The sequence below is a fragment of the Aulostomus chinensis genome, chromosome 13 (assembly GCF_037954235.1).
Source record: "Aulostomus chinensis isolate RoL2024-O1b breed Wild chromosome 13, RoL_Achi_v1.0, whole genome shotgun sequence".
Taxonomy (NCBI): domain Eukaryota; kingdom Metazoa; phylum Chordata; class Actinopteri; order Syngnathiformes; family Aulostomidae; genus Aulostomus; species Aulostomus chinensis.
Window position 1 is genome coordinate 18,623,977 of NC_141332.1, and position 13,128 is coordinate 18,637,104.

Here is a 13,128-nt window from a genome sequence, read left to right on the forward strand (position 1 = left end):
ATACATTCATCTCAGGTCTGACTCAAGTGTCGCATGCAATAAAATCTTATAGAATTAGTAGTACATATAGACAAATATATATTTCTGTTTGTCAAATGTTGCTTTTAGGGCTGTGAAGTATAGCATGCACGTCCCTCGAAATAATGAATATGTAACATTTTAATTGTGACATCCGAGTCTGTGTCTGTGAGGTGGTTATCCATCTATTTTCCACAGGTATCAGTGACACAACTGGGTAACTTTCTTGTATTCCTGAGGAATTTTGTGCTTATGAAACATGAAAAGTTAAAAAATAACAATAAATAGGCAGACATTTGGAGAGTGCTCCAAATATAACAATGCATCAGAACCTCACTACTGTAGTACATTGTAATATAATAGAAAAAAAACAAACATAATACTCTAAGGCCGTGTGTGTACACAGCATGCACAACTCTGCTGATAAAAATAGCTGAAAAATGCCTCACCGTGGGAAGGAGATTCTGCCAGTGCCCCATTTCCTCAATGTAATTTAAATCTTGATGCAAGAATAGTGGAGAAAGAAGATTAGTTAGCATAACCAAAAGCTTCAACTTGTGCACTAACAGACATACTTGTTTAAATATTTAAATATTGTGTGCTCAGGCTTTTCCTGTGTCACACACTTTAGGGAGGATTTTTTTTTTTGACGTGTGTGTGTGAGAGAGAGACAGAGAGAGAGAGAGGGACATAGAGAGAGAGGGACAGAGAGAGAGGAGAATAGATTTGCGAGTGAAAAACCTTAATAAAAACTAGGACTTCCTCTGAATCCACAGCAGTTGCGTGTGATCTGAGGATCCAGCTGCAGTTTAATTGGCCTGATTCTGTTCTTGGATCCAGCAGCAGAGGATAAACATCTCACTCAGAATTATGAGGAGGTCAGGTGTGGTTTGAAAACTGACAGAAGTAATGATGGACGACCGATAAAAAGGTTGAGCAACTGACCAATGAACCACCATTGATGAATTCCACAGCAGATGATGGATGCCAGTGACTATACTTGGGCACAGCAATAGTTTTTTTAATGGTCTACTGGATGTTACACTTGTGCCACACAGCAGAATGCAACAATTTCTCCACAGTACAAGCTCAGCATTTTTCTCTGGCATTGCCGTGGATACAATTATTTGTTCGTTCTCTCCTTCACTGAGTTGACACAACTACGTTTTGACACATTTGTTTGGTAGGAGGTTTTTTTTTCTTCCTGTTATTGAGTTCTAAGCCACTATGTCAACAATTGTCATTGGAAAATGCCGGCTGGTGCGGATTTCAAAGATTAATAAATACAGTGACTCTACAAACTTCATGCAAATACTCAGCAACTGCAGGCTCATAGCGGCTGTGTAAATGAAATTTATTGATGCCCACATTGCAGTGGAAGGCTGAAAGAAGACAGCAAAGCATTTTATGCCCTCAGTTTCGTACAGTGTGAAATGTAATTAAAAGGTGGTAATTTAGGGGAATGGTGGAGGTCAAGAAGAGATTTAGAAGACCAAGAAAACTCTTGGGAGGGAAGTGCTACTAAGTTTTTCAGAAAGGCAAAACCCCCATTTGACTTCAGAAACCTGCAGGAATATGTGGCAGACTCAGGGGCCATGGTGCATTGTTCCACCGTGCAACGATGCTTCGACAGAGGTGACCTTCATGGACCAGTCGAAGTGCGCATCCTCATCACATTAGATGTCATGGTTTGGGATTGTACTGCAACCAGTCGCAAGAACGGAATGGATTCTTCTAAGTACCAGCAAATTCTGACAATGAGCATTAACCATCTGTGAAAAAAACTAAAGCTGAAAGGGAACGGCTTCTTCTACAGGATAACGATCCCCAACACGCATCAAACGCAGACCACCTAAAAAGATGCAAGCTGAAGTTTTGGAACGGCCCTAAATCTCCTGACTTCAACATAATTGAAAATCTGTGAGCACATGTTAAAAAGAGCTGTGCGTGCAATATGGGTGTCCATATAGTATATGTGATACTGTATTATATATGAAGAGCATACTATATATTTGCAGAAAATACTGTGTTTTTATGTTCCATTTACTAAAGAGGCTCCATTTATGTCTTTTCAATTAAGATAAGCACCCCCCCCCGGCCTTTCTGCATACTTTATTACATGAAGTAACATATGCTTAATTTATTGATACAGCCGATGGAGGAGTTGAGCGTGTTTGTTTGAAAGCATCGGGTCACTCTGGTAACGCAGTAACATCATAGGTGGTCGGAATCAAGATTGGGATGTGTTTCGATAAGGAATGCTGCCTGGTAAATGATGTAAAAAAACAACACAGGATAGATGGTGAAAAATATTGCTGACAATTTAATTTCCCATCATCTATCCTGACTTTTTTTTTAGTAAGATGTAGAGGGTGAAAAGAATGAGCTGTACTGTGAAATCCAACACATTGCCGCAGCTCACTGTCAGCCCAAGCAGCAAAGCCTCCTTCGTGGTTCTAGAGCTTTCTTGCTGTAGTGCATTCCATCATACGTTTTATATGTAGAGGACACTTGATCTATTATGTTTTTCAAATTAAAGTAAACCAATTAAAAACCGTAATACATGAGTCTTCTGTCAATTTGGAGTTTCATCAATAGACATGTTCTTTGGGGTTTTTTTTTTTCTCTTCCTTGGTGCCTCACTGATAGAAGTTGTGTGGATTGAAAAAAAAAAAGAGAAAAAAAAAGCCAACAGCAAACATCTAATTTCAAGTTAATTTTGTAATGTCCTCACTGATGACGGACTTCCTCTGTGACAATGTAATCAGGAGTATGTCTGTGTTCTTGCGGTTCCTTTTGGAGTCATTAACACTTTTGTTATTGAGAGCACTGCTTTCTCTTCCCTGCTCTGTGATTCATCCTAAAATGGGGTGGGGGTGGGGTAGTGCTGCACGATTTACCAAATCGCAGCCCGTGCGATTATATAACTGGAAGAAAAGCCACAGTTATTATTTTGAACAGTTCTGCACATTTGAAAAAAATATCAGTAATTTGTATGCATTTTTCTTGATAATCAAGCAAATCCAAATTGCACAGCACTCTAGTGGGGACTCAAACTGTGTCAAGATTCTTGTTTATTGTATGATGTAGCTTTTATTTTGTGCTTGATTTCATTTGAATGGTTCCATGTTTAGACTTACTAATAATGTGTGTTCTGCATTTTCTTATCCATTTTATCTTTATCTCTTCCCATCTCCATCCCCTCTCCCCTGCTCCCTCTTCTAGCTTGGAGGTGATGAGAGAAGAGTAGACAGTAGAACTATCTATGTTGGTCATCGGCACTGTTCTGCCACTGAGGCTTTCATCCCACCCAAGTTTTGTGATAACAGGATTGTGTCCTCCAAGGTAAGCAGCAGACTCACATGCATATGGCACCACTTCACACTCCAGTATACCAAACTGAATTCATACACCTCTGGTTGTGTCTCAGCTCCTCTGCATATTCTGTTTCACCTGCCTTCAGGCACTTCTCTTCTCACCTGGAATGCAGAATGAGCTCTTGCACCGTCATGATCATTCCAAGGTCTTCCTGTCTTTATTTCCTCTCCTCCTTTTTTTTCTCCCTTGTGGGGGGCGATTATTTGTCTGTCACGAGAGCCCTGGCTGTGGCACTAAAATACATGGCTGCTATTAATGTAACGGCAGGGTGGCCAATTCACTTTTTCCCTCTTAGACCCTTACAGACCACCCCCATCCCCCAGCTACATCTTGACCCTCAGCCCTTTATCAGCTGCAGGCTCAGGCCAGGAATGGCTGGCTTGCTTAAGGATATGAGTAGGGAAAGTGATGGAAAGAGAGAGGCGGAGGGAGGAAGACGGCATGGCGGTGAGATTTATAGTGGTGCTGAGGGTCCCAGTGAGGATGGACTAATCAATTGCCTCCTGCCTGTATGTCAGGGTAAACAGTCTTTAATTACACTCGCTGTAGTTTTTATGCTCTGCCATGATTCTGTTCTCCATCATTCTGTTGCTTTTGCACTCTGCAATGACCGTTCTCCACCTCTCCTCTCTTACACTCATTTCTGTTGCACCCCCCCCCCCTTTTTTTTTTCTCATTACTTTCACTCTCTTTTCTCTCTGGCAAAATGAGATGGACCTTTCTGCTGCAGCTGCACTTCACCACCCTCCCCATGCAGACATTCCCCTTCACAAACAGGGCCTTATTGCTGTTTGTGTTGTGAGCGTGTATGCATGCATTCTTATGCATTTGTGTTTTCCACCCTGGTATTTGTTATTTGGCACAAAGTTACTAGCAGGGTGTTGTTGAGCTGTTCCTAAAGGATTTAGGCAGATAAAGGTGTTGCCTCAGCCCTGATGGTATCAGTCACCGCCACTTCAAAACTAACAAAAGACACAGAAACAGTCGCCAACTTGACAAGTTCATGGGCTCTCCATTCAAGGGTACCTGAATTAAGGAGATAAATCTCCAATCTGAAACAGTGCAAAACCCGCGGTCCCCCATGGCTTCTCTCAATAGGCAGTACAAAGAACAGAGACTCCCAAGCTATTGAAGTTGCCTTTCCTCTTCCTCTTCCTACTCAGACAGAATACTCATACACAAGAAAGAGCCTGTGAATATGGAATGCCTCTAATCTCTCTCAACCTGTCAATCCTTTCTCTGACCTCCTAAGTTAGGTTGCAAAGATCATACTTATACGGTGAAATGACAAGAGCATCATCAAAGAGCCCTTCACATGCTATATAGCCTTAACATCTCTTTGACATACCTGTGTGTTTCTTCTCCTTTTTTCCTCTCTGCAGTATACGTTGTGGAACTTTCTACCAAAGAATCTGTTTGAACAGTTCAGAAGAATTGCAAATTTCTACTTCCTTATCATCTTCCTGGTGCAGGTGAGGACAAGCTGTGTCTGGCTTTATTATTTTTAAATGACCTGCATGACGTGTCTGCTGTTTGAAAATAAGCTGCTGAAGAGTCGGGGTCTATTTCTGCACGTCTGAACTGATTTTTTTCCTCAACAACAAGGTTTGTTTAAACCGAAGCTTCGTTCCCACTCGCTAAAACAGAGCGCAGCTTGAAACAGGATATGCTGATGATCAAGTTCTCTCTGTTACCTGCATCTTGGAGACCTCTGTGTGCTGATAATATAAAACATGCTATGACGAAGTGTCTCTAGTGGAACATGACTTCTTTGCTAATGCAGGATTGCAGTCACACATATATTTGGCCTTGGAGCTTTTAAAAAGGTTCAAGGTTTTGATTATAGATCACTCACACACTCCAGAGATGTTAACAACAGGGAGATTATAATTCAGCTATATAGTGACCTTATTTCTGTTGCTGAAATCTCACACAAAGTCTTGAACTGATTCAATAAAATGATTACTGAGTACGGAAATAATTTTATCTTTGTCTTGAGGTAAATTTCCCTGCATTTGCACTTTGATAGAATCATTCACTTGACATTGTCCTAAGTTTTTCTACTGTTCCCTCTGGCACTGTTTATAATGTGAATGAAGGAATTCACTTTTGCTTTTCTCAATTCATGCACCCACTGGAAATCATCAGTGGACCAGAACTCACTCCGGTCTACGTAGTTGTTTAAACTTCCTTTCAATTTCATTGGAATTGTCTTTGCTCTCCTCCCCTCTCCCACTTTATGAGCCCATTAGAAAGACGAGCATTTACAGCAAACATCTGTTCTTGCTCTTCCATCATCTCGTTCTCTCTCTGGCCTTTTTTCTGATTCACCATGGAGAACCTTTCTCCCTTCAGCTGTAACCAAAATATAACTGCAAACAGCCTGGGAGTGTAAACAAGTGTTGGTCTTGGTGTTCTCCAGAGATGTTCTTCCTTTCTCTTGTCACATACTGACTGTATGAGGTCACAGAGCAACTGCCTCCTGAAGCCCAGCACTCATTCTCAAGTCAGTAACAGTGTTTACTTTTCCTCAGGCCTCCGTTTCCCCCTTGAACCATTTATAGTTGACATTCCAGCTTGTATTTTCCACTTTGTCTCATTCGAGTCAGCTAATGGATAGAAATGCTAGATTTTGAGCAGTTGTGAGTTTATGTGTGAAATTAGCATTAACTTGTGCAGTACACTTATGTGGGAGTAAACCATCAAGCATGTCTGCATCACTCATACAAATTGCCTATTGCTGCGAGTGAGTGCACAAGGATTTTTCGTAGTGTATAATACGTGCAGAGTAGTTTTTGTTTGTGGGTGAATACATTTTTGTGTGTGTGTGTGTGTGTGTGTGTGTGTGCGTGCGTGCGTGTATGTGCTAGAGTGTGATGTATGACTTAGTGGGTGTCCTGGGTTTGCTGACGGTGTTTACCCAAGCTGCAGCATGGTTGGCATTTCTCCACTAATCCAGCCTCTCTTGAGGGGATCCTTATCCTAACCCTCAGTTTTCCCATGCAGCCTGCTATTATATCAGAGAGAGGGGATGAGAGAGGAACAGGTACACAGACTCTGTGTGCACTCATTTTGCACTCGCAGATGGAAATAAACCTTTTCACTTCCCCTGAGAGGCTTCATGCAAATGCATAACCATCAACCAGATGTCATGAAGCCTCCAGAATTTGCTTTTTTCTTTGCCTTTGTCATTTGGTGTCATTTTCTCGGTGTCTCTTCCTCCCTTTTATTCTCTCTCTGTCTCTCTCTCTCTCATCCCATCTCTCTGCAGCGCTGCACTGCTAACGTCAGCAGCCAGGAAGCCCTCTGTGCTTCTGAGTGCCACAAATAGACACAGGCTGATAAAAAAAACACCTCTCTCCTAAAAATAGCCTTGCATGTCTTTGCTTGAATTTGATCGAATGGGAATAGAGGTTTGTGTGTGTGTGTGTGTGTGTGTGTGTGTGTGTATAGTGTGTGCATGTGAGTGTGTGTGTGAGAGAGACAGAGGGATGGGACAGAGAAAGAAGGTGATGAGAGAATAGCAGGGAGAGAAAGAGAGGAAGAGGGTAAAGGAGTGGGAGTATGCAAGGGTCCACAGCGCTGCCCTGAGACCTCGGGACCTGTTTTTTTGTCACGCTCCCTGACACACTTCCTGGTTCAGATGAAGGGGCTTTGTGCTGCCCTGCTCTGCTGCTCCATTATCAAACCTGCACATCAGCAGCAGCAGCAGCAGCAGCAGCAGCAGCAGCACACAGTTCATTCTCGTTGCTGATTTTTTTTTGTTTTTGCATTTGGTGCAGAGGAAATGTATTTGGCCCCCCTGAAAGATTGGTGCCAATTTTTATGAATCTGTGTGGACGGATAATGACACGTTCTAGGACAGCGATGTGTTTTTTGGCAGATGAACAGTAGCTTGATGTTTTGTGGAGGTTGTACTTTATTTATGTTTTATTTTTTTTAGGGCATTTGCAATCCTGCCAAGTCAGATTTTGAATAAATGTATTACAAAGATGAAAGAAAATGTTTTTAGGGTCACTATAGAGGAAGGGACATTGGAAAAAAAAAAGACAGTTTGTCTCTTTTTATAGCCACCCCCTCCTTTTTTGCCATCAAACTGCCCATGGATAATGATAATTCATACAATATGTAGGCTGAAAGCTGGCTTTTTAGCACCTTCTCTGTGCTTTCACTCTTTTTCACGTTTGACCATCTGGCTGGTGCATCAGAGGGAAGTGTTTTCCTCAGTCCTTCCTGCAGTTGCTATTTAGCTTCCTCTAATCAGCCAGTTTCCATTCAGGACATTTGACTAAGCTGTAAATGTAGTACAGCAAGAAATAAACTACTTCATTAGAGCAGTGTTCTTTGAGGACCTAAAACATTGAGAGCTCACGAGGAAGTCAATAATCTACTTGCTACATCAATGGGTTTGCCTGTTGTAATTAGTTTTCAATAGAAAGGCCCATATACCATCCTCATGGACACACTCATTTAAAGCAGCAAGTAGTCCCACCTCAGGCTTCCTCCACCTGAGGCTACCACAGCACAACTATTACTTTCTCTTCTGTCTCACCGGAATCGCCAACTACCACAAATATAATGCAGACTCTCCTCTGAATCTGCACTTCTTCAAATGGTCAACGTGCGCTAGTCTCTGCTGTGAAATTGATTTATCCTCCAGTTAATTGTGATCTCATTAAAGCTTGAGTAGGCAGGTAACTCTGCTGTTGTGTGTATTTGACTGTGATTACTGAGAGATCAGGAACTGCATTTCATTGGTAGTCGGAGCACAGTTGAGGAAAACACCAGAGACTGCTTCAAAACTCTTGCTCTTACTTGTGCTGATATCAATCTGACAGCTTGTGATGCCCCCGGTTTGAATACCAATTAGCTGGATGTGTTGTGTCAGTACCTGCTGTAATGCACCTACCTCTGGGGGGGGGGGGGGTGCAGGTTTAGCAATACCAGATTAAACCTTGTGATGGTTAAAAGGGAAACACAGTCACGAGGCTATTTGTGTTTGGGGGTTTTAGCTGCAATCTCTGGTCAGGTGCTCTGGGATTACCTGTTACTGCTCACATATTTGTTTGATTAAACACACACCAAGCTCAAAAAGGGGAACGTTCGTCCAACAAAGCTTTGTGTTGGCCCTCTCCCATGTCTCGGCAGGGACACATCAGTGTTGGCGTCCCTGTCTTTTTAAGCTTCTTGTTCCCGGCCCACTTAATTAAAATCCTCTGTGTTCTAGAAACTCCTTTCATCCCCTCCAAAGTGTCTCTCCTCGGCTTGTTCCTGATAAACAATTCTGGGGAAGAGTTGAGATCCTTTACTGGAACACAGACTACACCCTGCACTTAGAGGGCTAGCCACACCTCCAAAACATCACCACTCATTCTTCCTCCCACTCCAGCAACCACACACACACACACAAACACACACAGACATTATGAACTGAGTGTTATGTTCAGTTTTGGTTTGTTCATTGATGAGGGTTAATATGGGATTTTTTTTCTCCCTTTCAATAGGTGATAGTGGACACCCCCACCAGCCCAGTCACCAGTGGCCTACCCTTATTTTTTGTGATTACAGTAACCGCTATCAAGCAGGTAAACACTGCCTAATGAGACTGTGTCATTAACATATTATGATTTAAATTGTCATGTCATCATGTTCTCATACTGCCTCTCTCATCAAATTATATCCACCCACTCTGAGTCCTCTTGTCCTCATCGACCCCTTGCTGTGAATTTCCTATATAATACGTGACTAATGCTCTCGTGGATTATGTATTGACATTTTCCGCTGGTGAATTGTGATCGGAACAAAGAGAAAATGGGCTTTTCGGGATCGAGAGCAAGTCTATTACAGAGATACAAATTATCAAGGGGAGCGTCTTTGACTCCATCCCAGCTTTAGATGTATTGTTTTAGGAATGGCTTTTTAGTGAGCCCACTGCTGGGGGAGCTTTGAAATGCACCATCGGAGGGGGACTTCCTTCCCTAAATATGTGAGACCCGCTGATAGTCCTGGACTGCCTTCAGCCAGGGTTTGAAGTGGGACTCCATGGCAGTCTGTGTGACTATTTGCCAGTTTGAAGCGAACTGCATAGTTCAGATGACCATCTGTGTAATGCCTTCTTCCTCCACCCCCACCCCCTTCATCCACCTGCCATCATTTCTCTGCATCACTCAAGTAGACATTCTCTCCCCTTCTTTCACCTCTGCCTGTAATTCCCCGCTTCCTGGCTGGAGCCCTGCCTTGGCTCACACTTGGCTTTCCACCTGCTGCATCTCTGCACCACCTCTCCTATCTCCATCACTCTCCTAAAGAGCTTATGAAGTCCACGCTGGGCTCAGTGGCTTGCTCTCTTTTAGCCCCAGGTATTATTTCAATGGAATATTGTTCCAACTCATTGCTGGACAATCATGATCCCATTCTGCTGCTGCAAGCACACTTACTCACCTTATGCATAATGATGAGATCCTAAAAGTGGTTATTAAACTGCATGTACAGGGCTTTCTTTATGTATGCCTTAATTCCTTTGTGATACTTAAAGTTCCCCATGTCAGGGTGTACTTACCACTGATGCTGATGCCAAGAGCTTTTATTAGCTCATGCTATACAAAGAATGTGATTCTGATTTTGATATGTTGCTGTAGGGCTATGAGGACTGGCTGCGACACAAGGCTGACAATGAGGTGAATAAGTACCCAGTGACAGTGCTAGAGGACGGCCGGAGGGTACGGAAGGAGAGTGAAAAGATCAAGGTACATTTCAGCAACCGCATCTTTGCTAAGCTTCAGTGGAATAAATAGTTCCATTGAGACATTGCGTGAGAGAAGCCGCTGGCAGCTTGGCATGACTGTATTAAGGACATATGCACAGGGGACAACATGCTCCAGCTGCTGAACTGATTAGACGTTCAAACATCGGTGTGATCTTAATTAATGTATCCAGGAAACTGCGTGCATTTGTTTGCTATGGGTCATATCGTACTTTTAGATGAATTTCTTTGTGTTGAAAATGTTATGCATTTATCAGGCAATGTTTGAACCGAACATCTCTGGGTTCCCGGTGCTGCTGAACACGCAGCTGTCAAAACCGAAACATCATCCCTTGTTTCTTCGGGGGCGAGGGGGTCCACGTAAGATAACTGTGAGCTCCCCTCCTGGAGCTGTAGCGTAAACAGCCATCTTTTCTTACTCAGCAGACTAAGCAGGTGCTAAACGGTGAGGGAATATTGAAATTACATCTGGCAAGCGGTCAGATAGAAGACTCCTGCGTTGCGCATAGCTCTGTTTATACTGTACATATGTAGGTAGCTTGTTTTCTAACATGCTAGTGGTGACAGTACTCAAAGCACCTCTGAATCTGAATCCAGCTGATTTACTACCTGCCTATACTTGTTTGTTTTCCTTATTTTCTTTGTGCAGGTGGGAGATGTTGTAGAGGTGGAGGAAGATGAGACCTTTCCCTGTGATTTAATTCTGCTCAAATCAAGCCGAGACGACGACACGTGTTTTGTTACCACAGCAAGCCTGGATGGAGAGTCCAACCACAAGGTAACGTGAACCCTCTTGAAAAATGTTTTTTTTTATGAAATCTGTATATCAGCTCTTTACATATTAACTATTTTTTTGTTCTGAAATGGCTGGACAGTGGAGCCTGTGTTCATTTCCCATGCTTTGAAGAAAAGTCTTAGTTTCTCCCTGTTCCTTGTGCTTTTTTTGTGCTCAAGTATGATTCACACTATCGGGACATTCATTTATCTGGCTAGTTTCCTGCTGTGTCCGTGTATGAAGGGAAGGGGAAGGTTGACCTCAGTCACTCAGCACTCACACTCTGCCTCTTTCTGCTTTCTCCAGACGCACTACACAGTTCCAGACACAGAGAAGGAGCTGGAATCCCTCAACGCCACCATCGAGTGTGAACAGCCACAGCCTGACCTTTACAAGTAGGCACTCTTCATGTGTCCCCAACACATTAACCCTGCACGCATGTGCTGCCTGTGGTTTGTTACGAGGCAGCAACTCGGCTGTTTTGGCCTTACCAGCAAAAAGTTTAAAGAATTTTTTTTTTCAGATTTTTATTTTTAACCTTTTTAAAAATTGGCATTTATTGTTCTCACCTTTAATTTGCCTTTGTCACTCTCAGTCTGATCTCCTTTAGTTTCTTTCGTCCTCAAATGAACTCCTGCTTGTCTCCTCAGTGCTTGGATGGCCTCTCCAAACCTGCCTGCTGCAGCTTTTTTTCTCTTTTCTTTCCTATTTTATGATTTTCATCAGCCTGTTTGCAATCGGATGATAGCTTTATTGGCTCCAAAAATGTAGATGAGAGTGTTTGGATATAAGTCAAGTTGTAGGTAGCTTGGGAACCTGACAAATCTGCTTGCTCATGTTTTTTTTTTTGGCCTGGCAATGTCAGTCAATTGTAGGATCTCTCAATAGCAAATTATGAGTTCAAATAATGCAGATATAATGCATACTTACATATAAGAGGAATTACAGACTTGATTAAAACAAACCTGACTACAGTATGTGAATAGTAGGAATCAGGTTTCAGAGTGCGTCCACCTCTGAGCCTTTAGCGCCCCCTTGGGGCGAGCAGTAAGAACACTGTCTGTGAGGCCATCAACTGGACTTGTGGTCCATTTTGAAACGCTTCTTTCATCGTGCCGCCTTCTTGTCTAAATGAACTGTAATGTATCCACGCTTCAAAGATGTTCGAGACCTGCAAAGGAAGTCCTGATTGTTTATTAGTCAGAGTGAGACATGTTGACTGCCTCCTGCTGGCTAACCACCAGTATTTATGTGGCCCACAAACCTCTTCATGTGATTTTTATCTCAAAGCAGAAGACATTCAACATCATAATTAGACAAGAAGGCAGAAACATCACCAACTATATCATCTATCGTTAAGTCAAGTGGCCTGAGGCACAAAGTAACACATGAGAGCAGGTTTTTTGATTCAGAAAACGGTGCTGAGAGACATAAAACCTCAGAGTGGACCATGGTGTTGATGTCAAACTTCAAATACAAGCTGTGATGGTTAAATGCTAGTTGCTTACTTGGATGTAGTACCATATTTGAGGTTTATTTAATTTTTTAGACGACATTTTTGAACTCAACATTTTCTCAGAATTTGTGCATGTTTTGTACACAGCAATGTTGTTGTGAACATTTTATAATTACTTCCAAAGGAAAGCCATGCTGGTATGATAACTAATATGAAAAGACTCTAGCACGTTGGTAAGTTACATCACGTATTACAAGTCAGTTCAGCTTTCCTTGACTCTTTAAAGTCAGTTTGAGATTCTAAGAGTGCATGAAGCTGCTTCTGTTATAAACGAACGCAAGAATATATTTGAGGGCATGTCAAGTGAATATGAAAATAACAAGAATAAAAATGGTTTCTTTTCAATTATAACACAGTTGTTACTAAAGTACAATTCACTTGGTGTCCTTAAAATTTGTGACTGTTCATGGAAATTATATTATTTGTTCTTGAAAAGTCACAGAAAGTCTTTGAAATGTTGTCTTTGAAATGTGTGGCATCAGTGGAAGTAACTCCAGTGCACAAATATTGACTAAGTTAGGCAAACATCACATATTCATTTTTAACATAATTTCAGATCCTTAATATGTGTTCCCGTTTCCTTGTAGGTTTGTCGGCCGTATGCACATCTACAAAAACAATCAGGAGCCTGCAGTGAGGCGAGTACTCATGCACAACCTTTCCTTCTTTAAGTGAGAG

General features: G+C 42.2%; 1 protein-coding gene across 10 annotated transcripts in view; it reads left to right on the forward strand.

The window, feature by feature from the left end:
* atp11c (ATPase phospholipid transporting 11C (ATP11C blood group)) overlaps positions 1-13,128 on the forward strand; it is a 43,807-nt gene that overhangs the window by 14,092 nt on the left and 16,587 nt on the right. For all 10 annotated transcript variants that reach the window (XM_086221866.1, XM_086221863.1, XM_086221864.1 and 7 more), the window contains exons 2-8: positions 3,244-3,363; positions 4,779-4,868; positions 8,901-8,981; positions 10,035-10,142; positions 10,809-10,937; positions 11,241-11,329; positions 13,038-13,088. In XM_086221866.1, coding sequence (XP_086077992.1) covers positions 3,244-3,363; positions 4,779-4,868; positions 8,901-8,981; positions 10,035-10,142; positions 10,809-10,937; positions 11,241-11,329; positions 13,038-13,088 — 668 coding nt within the window. The remainder of the gene's footprint in view (positions 1-3,243; positions 3,364-4,778; positions 4,869-8,900; positions 8,982-10,034; positions 10,143-10,808; positions 10,938-11,240; positions 11,330-13,037; positions 13,089-13,128) is intronic.